Source organism: Eupeodes corollae, chromosome 3 (genome assembly GCF_945859685.1).
Source record: "Eupeodes corollae chromosome 3, idEupCoro1.1, whole genome shotgun sequence".
Taxonomy (NCBI): Eukaryota; Metazoa; Arthropoda; class Insecta; order Diptera; family Syrphidae; genus Eupeodes; species Eupeodes corollae.
In genome coordinates this window covers 73,892,163-73,904,877 of record NC_079149.1, presented here as the reverse complement: position 1 = coordinate 73,904,877, position 12,715 = coordinate 73,892,163, and the positions used below count along the sequence as shown (strand labels likewise).

At 32.1% G+C, this 12,715-nt stretch overlaps 3 protein-coding genes across 3 annotated transcripts; all 3 read left to right on the top strand.

Annotated features, from left to right (window-relative positions):
* The first annotated feature begins 785 nt into the window (after positions 1–785).
* LOC129952374 (histone H2A) lies at positions 786–1,160 on the top strand. Its single transcript, XM_056064929.1, has one exon. The coding sequence runs from the start codon at positions 786–788 to the stop codon at positions 1,158–1,160; it is 375 nt and encodes a 124-aa protein (XP_055920904.1).
* A 1,800-nt stretch (positions 1,161–2,960) lies between these two features.
* Positions 2,961–10,871, top strand: LOC129950581 (histone H3-like). Its single transcript, XM_056062511.1, has 2 exons — positions 2,961–3,356; positions 10,461–10,871. Exons 1-2 carry the CDS (start codon positions 2,961–2,963, stop codon positions 10,869–10,871), a joined length of 807 nt encoding a protein of 268 aa, XP_055918486.1.
* LOC129952373 (histone H2A) lies at positions 8,525–8,899 on the top strand. The gene has a single exon (XM_056064927.1). The coding sequence runs from the start codon at positions 8,525–8,527 to the stop codon at positions 8,897–8,899; it is 375 nt and encodes a 124-aa protein (XP_055920902.1).
* Positions 10,872–12,715: the final 1,844 nt, after the last annotated feature.

The window sequence follows — 12,715 nt, the reverse complement described above, 5'->3', positions numbered from 1 at the left end:
AACGAATTTTTCCGCAGGTAGAAAAAATATTTTTTTTTCAATTCTCTAATCTCTTATTGATATTTTTGCGGCCCTGAAAAGGGCCATTTTTGAAGAAATTCAATAAAAAAAAAATTACTTCGAGCTTGTGTATTTGGTAACCGCCTTTGTTCCTTCACTAACAGCATGCTTGGCTAGTTCACCAGGCAACAACAATCGCACGGCAGTCTGGATTTCCCGACTTGTGATTGTTGAACGCTTGTTGTAGTGAGCTAAGCGAGAGGCTTCAGCAGCAATTCTTTCGAAGATGTCGTTCACAAAACTATTCATGATGCTCATGGCCTTCGATGAAATTCCAGTGTCAGGATGAACTTGCTTCAAAACTTTGTAAATGTAGATTGCGTAGCTTTCCTTCCTCTTGCGCTTCTTCTTCTTATCGGTCTTGGTGATATTTTTTTGTGCCTTTCCGGCTTTTTTAGCTGCTTTACCACTAGTTTTTGGCGGCATTTTATTTTTATAATTCACTTCACTTTCACTATTAACGAACTGCACACAATGACGACTGAACGAGAACTGTGAATTTTTCTGAAAAACTCACGAATTATATTGTCTCTTTCCACAACGGCTTTCTAAGGCCACAACCCTCTTTTTTCTGTGTGCGAGCATACGAAAATTTAGATAAAAGACAGCGCACAGTTCGAAAATTTTGTCATTCTACAGTGTGCAGTGATACAGTGAACAGTGAAATAGTGAGCTCTCTTGTGTTTTTTCTTTTGTAAAAAATATTTAAAAAACAATAATATAAAATGTCTGGTCGTGGTAAAGGTGGAAAAGTGAAGGGAAAGGCAAAGTCCCGCTCTAATCGTGCTGGATTACAATTCCCTGTTGGTCGTATTCATCGTCTGCTGCGAAAGGGAAACTATGCTGAGCGCGTCGGAGCCGGTGCCCCTGTGTATTTGGCAGCTGTGATGGAATATTTGGCGGCAGAAGTCTTGGAATTGGCGGGAAATGCTGCTCGTGACAACAAAAAAACTAGAATTATTCCCCGCCATTTGCAATTGGCTATTCGGAACGACGAGGAATTGAATAAATTACTTTCTGGAGTCACAATCGCACAAGGAGGTGTTCTTCCAAATATTCAAGCTGTTTTGTTGCCAAAGAAGACAGAGAAAAGTGCTTAAATCTATGTAGTGACAGCAAACAAAAAAAAAACCGTCCTTTTCAGGACGACAAATAATTTCTATTAAGAGATGTGTATATTTTTCATTTTTTTTATATATTTTAAAATACGAAGAAGAAGAAACCAACAAACAAATGTTTTTTCTTTCTTTGCAAAAAGAAATATTTGTTTGTATCCAATCCGTAAAGCAACACATTTTTTTTTCAAAGAAGAAGAAACCAAACAAATGTTTTTTCTTCCTTTGCAAAAAGAAATATTTGTTCGTATCCAATCCGTAAAGCAACAAAACATTTTTTTTTCAGTTCGGAAAAAATATTTTTTATTTTTTTTTTTTTCAAAGAAATAGAAACCAACAAACATGTTTTTTTCTTTCTTTGGAAAAAGAAATATTTGTTCGTATGCAATTCTAATTTCTGTTAAAAGATGTGGTTATTTTTCAATTTCTTGTAGGTATATAGCAATTTTAAAATATTCTGGTACGAAGAAAAAGAAATATTTGTTCGTATCCAATCCGTAAAGCAACAAAACATTTTTTTTTCAGTTCGGAAAAAATATTTTTTATTTTTTTTCAAAGAAAAAGAAACCAACAAACAAAAAATGTTTTTTTCTTCCTCTGCAAAAAGAAATATTTGTTCGTATCCAATAATTTCTATTAAGAGATGTGTTTATTTTTCAATTTTTTGTATATATTCTAAAATATTCTCGTACGAAGAAAAAGAAAGCAACAAACAAATGTTTTTTCTTCCTTTGGAAAAAGAAATATTTGTTCGTATCCAATCCGTAAAGCAGCAAAAAAAAAAAATTTTTCTACGGAAAAAAGAATAAAATATGCAAAGCAACAAAAAAAATTTCAGAAAAAGGAATTTTATTTAATTTTTGTTTCCATTTCGAAAAAAGAATAATACAAGGAATAAAATATGTTTTTGCGACTAAAGCAAAAAAAAAAATTTTTCACAAAAAGGAATTTTATTTTATGTTTCCATTTCAAAAAAAATATTTTGGTACAAAAAAGTAAGTAAATTAGCAAAATAATTTTTTTTGATAATCATCAGGTATATACATACATATATTCATTGGCAAATGAAAAAAAATTAGGTATTTTGTTCGTCAACGGTGTATGATTTCTATTTTCAATCTCTTTTATATTTAATTGTGGTCCTGAAAAGGACCGATTGTTTGTTTCGAATAAAATTCTTAACCTCCGAAACCGTAAAGAGTACGCCCTTGTCTCTTCAAAGCGTAAACTACATCCATAGCTGTAACTGTCTTACGCTTAGCGTGTTCGGTGTAAGTAACGGCATCTCGGATAACATTTTCCAGAAAAACTTTCAACACTCCACGTGTTTCTTCGTAAATCAAACCAGAAATACGTTTTACACCTCCACGACGAGCCAATCGACGAATTGCTGGTTTCGTGATTCCTTGAATGTTATCACGCAATACCTTACGATGCCGCTTAGCTCCGCCTTTGCCCAAACCTTTTCCTCCTTTACCACGACCAGTCATTTTTATTTATTTAATTAAAAAAACACTTAAACTGAACTAGAGAACTGCACTGCACAAGAGTCACTGTTAAACTGTGGCTCTTCGCTCGAAATACCACAAGTATTTATACTTATTTTTCATAACAATTCTTAATTTTGATTGGCCAAATAAATCGACAACGAAAATGAAAAAAACAGTCGAACGGAAACATGAATAGCCAATTTAATGACTTAAACAGAAATCTACATTCGATTTTTCTAAAAAAATTGTGAACAAAAGTGTTGTGTTTATTAGTGAAGTGAAAAAAAGTGAAATCATGGCTCGTACAAAGCAAACTGCCCGTAAATCGACTGGTGGAAAAGCCCCACGTAAGCAACTGGCAACAAAGGCAGCTCGTAAAAGTGCTCCAGCAACAGGAGGTGTAAAGAAACCACATCGTTATCGTCCTGGAACAGTGGCTCTTCGTGAGATTCGTCGTTATCAGAAAAGCACCGAATTGTTAATTCGTAAATTGCCTTTCCAACGTTTAGTTCGTGAAATTGCTCAAGATTTCAAAACAGATTTGCGTTTCCAGAGCTCAGCTGTTATGGCGCTTCAAGAAGCAAGTGAAGCTTATTTGGTTGGCCTGTTTGAAGACACAAATTTGTGCGCCATCCATGCCAAACGTGTCACAATTATGCCAAAAGACATTCAATTGGCCAGACGCATCCGTGGCGAACGTGCTTAAATCATCGAGGTTAAAAAAAATATTCAACGGTCCTTTTCAGGACCACAAAATATTTAAAAGAGGTATAAATGAATTTTAATTCAATCTAGTAATTACGTACCTATCGATTTCCACGATTTTTTTTTTATTTTAGGTAGAAAGATAATGTGATAATTTACTTTGAAGGCAAATTTTGAAAATGTTATTGCTTGCTTTCTATGCATAGTTTTTATCATACAAATGAAAATATTTATACCTACGCAAGCCAATGCTCGAAAATTTATGAATTTTGTTTTTCTTTTTTAATTATAGTTATTTTATAAGGCATTGCTTCTTTTTTTTATGTCTGAAGGCAAATTTTCAAGTAAGAATTTTTTTCTATGTACAGTTTTTTGTAATACTCGTAAAAATGTGAATTTGTCTACTAAGCAAGTCAATACTCGAAAATGTTTGAGTTTTGTGTGTTTTAATTTTTAATATTTCAATGATGTATTTTATAAGTCTATGCTTTGTTTTTTTTTTATATATCTGAAGGCAAATTTTGAAGCAAGAAAGTTTTTTTTTCAATGTACAGATTTTTGTAATACAAATGTGAATTTGTAAACCTTGGCAAGCGAATATTCGATAGTTTATGAGTTTTGATTGCTTGATTATTTGTTTAAATTTTTGGTATTTTAATGTTTGTTATGGATTAAATATTTAATATTTATGAACAAAATAATATAAATATAGTTTTTCATTTGTTTTCTTGCTTGGGATAATGTTTAACAAATTTTCTAAGAAAAAGTCACAGCCTAGGGAAAAAATGCTACGCGTTTCATTACCCATATTGTTTTAATTTTATTAAAAAGAAATTAAGTAAGAATTTGATGAAATTTTTAGTTATTTAGTTTAAATAAACTATCAGCTTTATGTTAAAAATAATTTCAAGCTGAAAATATGTTTAATTTATTAAATATAAACATTCTTGTTGGTAAGTATTAAAAAAATACCACCAAACATTTACTTTAATTGTTATTAATGCATTGATAGATAGTGTTTTTTCAATCAAATTATTTATTAAATTATCTATTATTATTGTAAGAATAAATTTTGTCAATTGTTTTATAATATTTAGGTCGAAAAGACGTAAATTTTTGAAGTTTTAAGAGGAAACTAAGTTGCAAAAGTGTACAAATTATGTACAAAATGAATTTTTTGTATACCTTCGCTCTCTTTGATTCTCATTTAGCCGTTTCTGTAGGTGCGGATTTGGCGCAATTTTAACAAAAACGTGTTTCTATTTCTTAAAATTGTGCTCTAAAGTGATTAATAATAGTGAATTCAAAATGGCAGATACTGTAGCTACGTCTCCTGCAATCGTTGCGGAAAAAAAACCAAAAAAAGCTGCCGCCGCAAGTGGGTCAAAAAAACCAAAATCGGCACCAACTCATCCTCCGACTCAGCAAATGGTGGATGCGGCAATTAAAACATTGAAAGATCGCGGTGGTTCTTCCCTTTTGGCAATCAAAAAATATATTGCTGCTACTTACAAAGTTGATGTACAAAAACTTGCTCCGTTTATAAAAAAATATTTAAAAGGTGCTGTAATAAGTGGTAAATTAGTGCAAACCAAAGGAAAAGGAGCTGCGGGTTCTTTTAAATTATCGCCTAGTGCCAACAAGGAACCAAAGGCCAAGTCTGCTGAGAAGAAAAAATCTGCCGCCAAACCAAAAGCTGCCGCTGCTGGTGACAAAAAATTAAAAAAAGTGTCTGGTGAAAAGAAAGTAAAAAAAGTAGCCGCCACAACAAAAAAAAGTGCCAGTGCAGATAAAAAGAAGGTGGAAAAACCAAAAGTGAAAAGTGTTAAAAAAACGAGTGCAGTTAAGGCAAAGCCAACAAAAGCAAAGGCAGCCGCGCCTAAACCTAAAGTGCCAAAAGCAAAATCAGCCACAGCAGCAGCCAAGCCAAAAAAGGCAGTCGCTTTTAAAAAGGCAAAGAAGTAAAATTTCCATTTCAATGAAAAACAAAGTTGAAATCAAAACAAAAATCCACAGTCCTTTTCAGGGCTACAAAAAATATACTAAAATGAGATATAAAAACTTTTTTTTTTTAATTTTTTATTAAAAAGGAGGGAGAATTTTTGGACTATCTCGATGATAGCGTTGAGATGCGATGGGCTGGTGGAGCAACGGCGACGGGATAAGTGGTGAAGTGGCTGGATGCGATGCGACGTCGCCGCGCGGCCGGCGCGCGCTGTCGCCGCTACGGGACTACCACTACTGAACAAACGGAAACGTATTTTGTTTTGCATTTATTTTCGCGCTTTTTTGTTCTACAGAAAATACTTTTTTTAATGAAATAGGTATTGCAAATGCAAACTTCATTTATTTGTATTCATATGTTTTTCTCATTGGGCAGAAAGAAAGGAAATATCAATACAAATAAATAATATATTTTTGCGCCTATTTTCTTACTACAGCTGCTAGGCACGATGCGATTTGTCTGGGCGAGACTGAACAACCGAAAACGTATTTAGTTTTGCATTTATTTTCGTCCTTTTTTTGTTCTACAGAAAATAGTTTTTTTATGAAATAGGTATTCAAAAGCAAACTTAATTTATTTGTATTCATATGTATTTCTCATTGGGCAGAAAGAAAGGAAATATCAATACAAATAAATAATATATATTTTTGCGCCTATTTTCTAACTACAGCTACTAGGTACGATGCGATATGTATGGGCGAGACTGTACTGTTTACTTTTTTGTGATTGGACGCGATGCGATGCCTTCAACAATAAATATCTTTCATAGAAAATACTTTTACTATCAAATAAGACAACAACATATTTTTCTTTTTTTGCATTTCTCTAATACCTACGTAATTATTGAAATGTTTCCACGCTATGTGACTGTACACGATGCGTAGAAAAATACAAACGAAATACTTTGGCAAAATGTAGGTATTTGTTTTCATGTATTTTTATGGACTAGACGCGACATGACGTATACCTGCAACAATTTACAAAATTCTTAAACAAAATATCAAGAGTTTTGTATTTTATTTCAGGAATTACATATGTTTTTCATATATTTTTATCGACTGGACGCGACATGACGCATTCCTGCAACAAATAAAAAAATTCTTACACAATTTATCAAGAGTTTTGTATTTCTTTTCATAGAAATTACATATATTTTCATATATTTTTATCGACTGGACGCGACATGAAGTATATCCGCAACAATTAAGAAAATTCTTAAACAAAATATCAAGAGTGTTGTATTTCTTTTCATAGAAATTACATACGTACATCTGACATCAAAAAACACAAACAAATTTAATTCTCTAATATTTTATACCTAGATGTTTTTGCGACGCTACGTGACTGTACACATAGCGACATAACTGGACACGATGGGTAGAACAATACAAACAAAATTTATATTTTTTTGTTTTTAGTTGACTCGGCATGATACACGTCGTGTCTGGAACAATCAACAAAAGTAAGTTTTGTATTTCTTTTCATAGAAAATATATTTTGTAATCAAAAATTAAAACAAAAAACAATATGTATTCCACAGGCAAAGAAAACATACATTTCTTTAAATTCTCTAGTTTCTTATTAAAAATTTTGTGACGCTTCGAGACTGTACTCGATGCGTAGAACAATAAAAAAAATCTTAAACAAAATAACAAGAATTTTGTATTTCTTTTCATAGAAATTACATACATCTGACATCAAAAAACACAAACAAATTTAATTCTCTAATATTTTATAGATATTTTTGTGACGCTACGTGACTGTACACTGTACACATAGCGACATAACTGGACACGATGGGTAGAACAAAACAAACAAAATTATTTAATAAAATGTATTTTTTGTATGTTTTTCGTTTCTACTTGACTCGGCACGATACACGTGGTGTCTGGAACAATTAACAGAACTAACTTTTGTATTTCTTTTGATAGAAAATATATTTTCTAATCAAAAATCACAAAGAAAAACAAAATAGATTCATAAAATCATTCCACAGGCAAAAAAAATATATGTATATACCTTTCTTCTCAAATCTCTAGTTTCTTATTAAAACTTTTGCGACGCTTCGAGACTGTACACGATGCGTAGAACAATAAAAAAAATGTTTGTGTTTCTATTGGACGCGACATGATTCACGTGGCGTCTGGAACAATTTACAAAATTTATTTTTTTCATAGAAAATACTCTTACAATCACAAATAAAAATATTTATTTAACGAATTTTTCCGCAGGTAGAAAAAAAAATATATTTTTTTGTCAATTCTCTAATCTCTTATTGATATTTTTGCGGCCCTGAAAAGGGCCATTTTTGAAGAAATTAAATAAAAAAAAAATTACTTCAATCACAAATAAAAATATTTATTTAACGAATTTTTCCGCAGGTAGAAAAAATATTTTTTTTTCAATTCTCTAATCTCTTATTGATATTTTTGCGGCCCTGAAAAGGGCCATTTTTGAAGAAATTCAATAAAAAAAAAATTACTTCGAGCTTGTGTATTTGGTAACCGCCTTTGTTCCTTCACTAACAGCATGCTTGGCTAGTTCACCAGGCAACAACAATCGCACGGCAGTCTGGATTTCCCGACTTGTGATTGTTGAACGCTTGTTGTAGTGAGCTAAGCGAGAGGCTTCAGCAGCAATTCTTTCGAAGATGTCGTTCACAAAACTATTCATGATGCTCATGGCCTTCGATGAAATTCCAGTGTCAGGATGAACTTGCTTCAAAACTTTGTAAATGTAGATTGCGTAGCTTTCCTTCCTCTTGCGCTTCTTCTTCTTATCGGTCTTGGTGATATTTTTTTGTGCCTTTCCGGCTTTTTTAGCTGCTTTACCACTAGTTTTTGGCGGCATTTTATTTTTATAATTCACTTCACTTTCACTATTAACGAACTGCACACAATGACGACTGAACGAGAACTGTGAATTTTTCTGAAAAACTCACGAATTATATTGTCTCTTTCCACAACGGCTTTCTAAGGCCACAACCCTCTTTTTTCTGTGTGCGAGCATACGAAAATTTAGATAAAAGACAGCGCACAGTTCGAAAATTTTGTCATTCTACAGTGTGCAGTGATACAGTGAACAGTGAAATAGTGAGCTCTCTTGTGTTTTTTCTTTTGTAAAAAATATTTAAAAAACAATAATATAAAATGTCTGGTCGTGGTAAAGGTGGAAAAGTGAAGGGAAAGGCAAAGTCCCGCTCTAATCGTGCTGGATTACAATTCCCTGTTGGTCGTATTCATCGTCTGCTGCGAAAGGGAAACTATGCTGAGCGCGTCGGAGCCGGTGCCCCTGTGTATTTGGCAGCTGTGATGGAATATTTGGCGGCAGAAGTCTTGGAATTGGCGGGAAATGCTGCTCGTGACAACAAAAAAACTAGAATTATTCCCCGCCATTTGCAATTGGCTATTCGGAACGACGAGGAATTGAATAAATTACTTTCTGGAGTCACAATCGCACAAGGAGGTGTTCTTCCAAATATTCAAGCTGTTTTGTTGCCAAAGAAGACAGAGAAAAGTGCTTAAATCTATGTAGTGACAGCAAACAAAAAAAAAACCGTCCTTTTCAGGACGACAAATAATTTCTATTAAGAGATGTGTATATTTTTCATTTTTTTTATATATTTTAAAATACGAAGAAGAAGAAACCAACAAACAAATGTTTTTTCTTTCTTTGCAAAAAGAAATATTTGTTTGTATCCAATCCGTAAAGCAACACATTTTTTTTTCAAAGAAGAAGAAACCAAACAAATGTTTTTTCTTCCTTTGCAAAAAGAAATATTTGTTCGTATCCAATCCGTAAAGCAACAAAACATTTTTTTTTCAGTTCGGAAAAAATATTTTTTATTTTTTTTCAAAGAAAAAGAAACCAACAAACAAAAAATGTTTTTTTCTTCCTCTGCAAAAAGAAATATTTGTTCGTATCCAATAATTTCTATTAAGAGATGTGTTTATTTTTCAATTTTTTGTATATATTCTAAAATATTCTCGTACGAAGAAAAAGAAAGCAACAAACAAATGTTTTTTCTTCCTTTGGAAAAAGAAATATTTGTTCGTATCCAATCCGTAAAGCAGCAAAAAAAAAAAATTTTTCTACGGAAAAAAGAATAAAATATGCAAAGCAACAAAAAAAATTTCAGAAAAAGGAATTTTATTTAATTTTTGTTTCCATTTCGAAAAAAGAATAATACAAGGAATAAAATATGTTTTTGCGACTAAAGCAAAAAAAAAAATTTTTCACAAAAAGGAATTTTATTTTATGTTTCCATTTCAAAAAAAATATTTTGGTACAAAAAAGTAAGTAAATTAGCAAAATAATTTTTTTTGATAATCATCAGGTATATACATACATATATTCATTGGCAAATGAAAAAAAATTAGGTATTTTGTTCGTCAACGGTGTATGATTTCTATTTTCAATCTCTTTTATATTTAATTGTGGTCCTGAAAAGGACCGATTGTTTGTTTCGAATAAAATTCTTAACCTCCGAAACCGTAAAGAGTACGCCCTTGTCTCTTCAAAGCGTAAACTACATCCATAGCTGTAACTGTCTTACGCTTAGCGTGTTCGGTGTAAGTAACGGCATCTCGGATAACATTTTCCAGAAAAACTTTCAACACTCCACGTGTTTCTTCGTAAATCAAACCAGAAATACGTTTTACACCTCCACGACGAGCCAATCGACGAATTGCTGGTTTCGTGATTCCTTGAATGTTATCACGCAATACCTTACGATGCCGCTTAGCTCCGCCTTTGCCCAAACCTTTTCCTCCTTTACCACGACCAGTCATTTTTATTTATTTAATTAAAAAAACACTTAAACTGAACTAGAGAACTGCACTGCACAAGAGTCACTGTTAAACTGTGGCTCTTCGCTCGAAATACCACAAGTATTTATACTTATTTTTCATAACAATTCTTAATTTTGATTGGCCAAATAAATCGACAACGAAAATGAAAAAAACAGTCGAACGGAAACATGAATAGCCAATTTAATGACTTAAACAGAAATCTACATTCGATTTTTCTAAAAAAATTGTGAACAAAAGTGTTGTGTTTATTAGTGAAGTGAAAAAAAGTGAAATCATGGCTCGTACAAAGCAAACTGCCCGTAAATCGACTGGTGGAAAAGCCCCACGTAAGCAACTGGCAACAAAGGCAGCTCGTAAAAGTGCTCCAGCAACAGGAGGTGTAAAGAAACCACATCGTTATCGTCCTGGAACAGTGGCTCTTCGTGAGATTCGTCGTTATCAGAAAAGCACCGAATTGTTAATTCGTAAATTGCCTTTCCAACGTTTAGTTCGTGAAATTGCTCAAGATTTCAAAACAGATTTGCGTTTCCAGAGCTCAGCTGTTATGGCGCTTCAAGAAGCAAGTGAAGCTTATTTGGTTGGCCTGTTTGAAGACACAAATTTGTGCGCCATCCATGCCAAACGTGTCACAATTATGCCAAAAGACATTCAATTGGCCAGACGCATCCGTGGCGAACGTGCTTAAATCATCGAGGTTAAAAAAAATATTCAACGGTCCTTTTCAGGACCACAAAATATTTAAAAGAGGTATAAATGAATTTTAATTCAATCTAGTAATTACGTACCTATCGATTTCCACGATTTTTTTTTTATTTTAGGTAGAAAGATAATGTGATAATTTACTTTGAAGGCAAATTTTGAAAATGTTATTGCTTGCTTTCTATGCATAGTTTTTATCATACAAATGAAAATATTTATACCTACGCAAGCCAATGCTCGAAAATTTATGAATTTTGTTTTTCTTTTTTAATTATAGTTATTTTATAAGGCATTGCTTCTTTTTTTTATGTCTGAAGGCAAATTTTCAAGTAAGAATTTTTTTCTATGTACAGTTTTTTGTAATACTCGTAAAAATGTGAATTTGTCTACTAAGCAAGTCAATACTCGAAAATGTTTGAGTTTTGTGTGTTTTAATTTTTAATATTTCAATGATGTATTTTATAAGTCTATGCTTTGTTTTTTTTTTATATATCTGAAGGCAAATTTTGAAGCAAGAAAGTTTTTTTTTCAATGTACAGATTTTTGTAATACAAATGTGAATTTGTAAACCTTGGCAAGCGAATATTCGATAGTTTATGAGTTTTGATTGCTTGATTATTTGTTTAAATTTTTGGTATTTTAATGTTTGTTATGGATTAAATATTTAATATTTATGAACAAAATAATATAAATATAGTTTTTCATTTGTTTTCTTGCTTGGGATAATGTTTAACAAATTTTCTAAGAAAAAGTCACAGCCTAGGGAAAAAATGCTACGCGTTTCATTACCCATATTGTTTTAATTTTATTAAAAAGAAATTAAGTAAGAATTTGATGAAATTTTTAGTTATTTAGTTTAAATAAACTATCAGCTTTATGTTAAAAATAATTCCAAGCTGAAAATATGTTTAATTTATTAAATATAAACATTCTTGTTGGTAAGTATTAAAAAAATACCACCAAACATTTACTTTAATTGTTATTAATGCATTGATAGATAGTGTTTTTTCAATCAAATTATTTATTAAATTATCTATTATTATTGTAAGAATAAATTTTGTCAATTGTTTTATAATATTTAGGTCGAAAAGACGTAAATTTTTGAAGTTTTAAGAGGAAACTAAGTTGCAAAAGTGTACAAATTATGAACAAAATGAATTTTTTGTATACCTTCGCTCTCTTTGATTCTCATTTAGCCGTTTCTGTAGGTGCGGATTTGGCGCAATTTTAACAAAAACGTGTTTCTATTTCTTAAAATTGTGCTCTAAAGTGATTAATAATAGTGAATTCAAAATGGCAGATACTGTAGCTACGTCTCCTGCAATCGTTGCGGAAAAAAAACCAAAAAAAGCTGCCGCCGCAAGTGGGTCAAAAAAACCAAAATCGGCACCAACTCATCCTCCGACTCAGCAAATGGTGGATGCGGCAATTAAAACATTGAAAGATCGCGGTGGTTCTTCCCTTTTGGCAATCAAAAAATATATTGCTGCTACTTACAAAGTTGATGTACAAAAACTTGCTCCGTTTATAAAAAAATATTTAAAAGGTGCTGTAATAAGTGGTAAATTAGTGCAAACCAAAGGAAAAGGAGCTGCGGGTTCTTTTAAATTGTCGCCTAGTGCCAACAAGGAACCAAAGGCCAAGTCTGCTGAGAAGAAAAAATCTGCCGCCAAACCAAAAGCTGCCGCTGCTGGTGACAAAAAATTAAAAAAAGTGTCTGGTGAAAAGAAAGTAAAAAAAGTAGCCGCCACAACAAAAAAAAGTGCCAGTGCAGATAAAAAGAAGGTGGAAAAACCAAAAGTGAAAAGTGTTAAAAAAACGAGTGCAGTT

Coding starts and splice junctions, on each gene's coding strand:
- LOC129952374 (XM_056064929.1), top strand. CDS start 786: ATGTCTGGTCGTGGTAAAGGTGGAAAAGTGAAGGGAAAGGCAAAGTCC.
- LOC129950581 (XM_056062511.1), top strand. CDS start 2,961: ATGGCTCGTACAAAGCAAACTGCCCGTAAATCGACTGGTGGAAAAGCC. Junction 3,357..10,460: donor AATTGGCCAGACGCATCCGT/GGCGAACGTGCT, acceptor AAAAGTGAAATC/ATGGCTCGTACAAAGCAAAC.
- LOC129952373 (XM_056064927.1), top strand. CDS start 8,525: ATGTCTGGTCGTGGTAAAGGTGGAAAAGTGAAGGGAAAGGCAAAGTCC.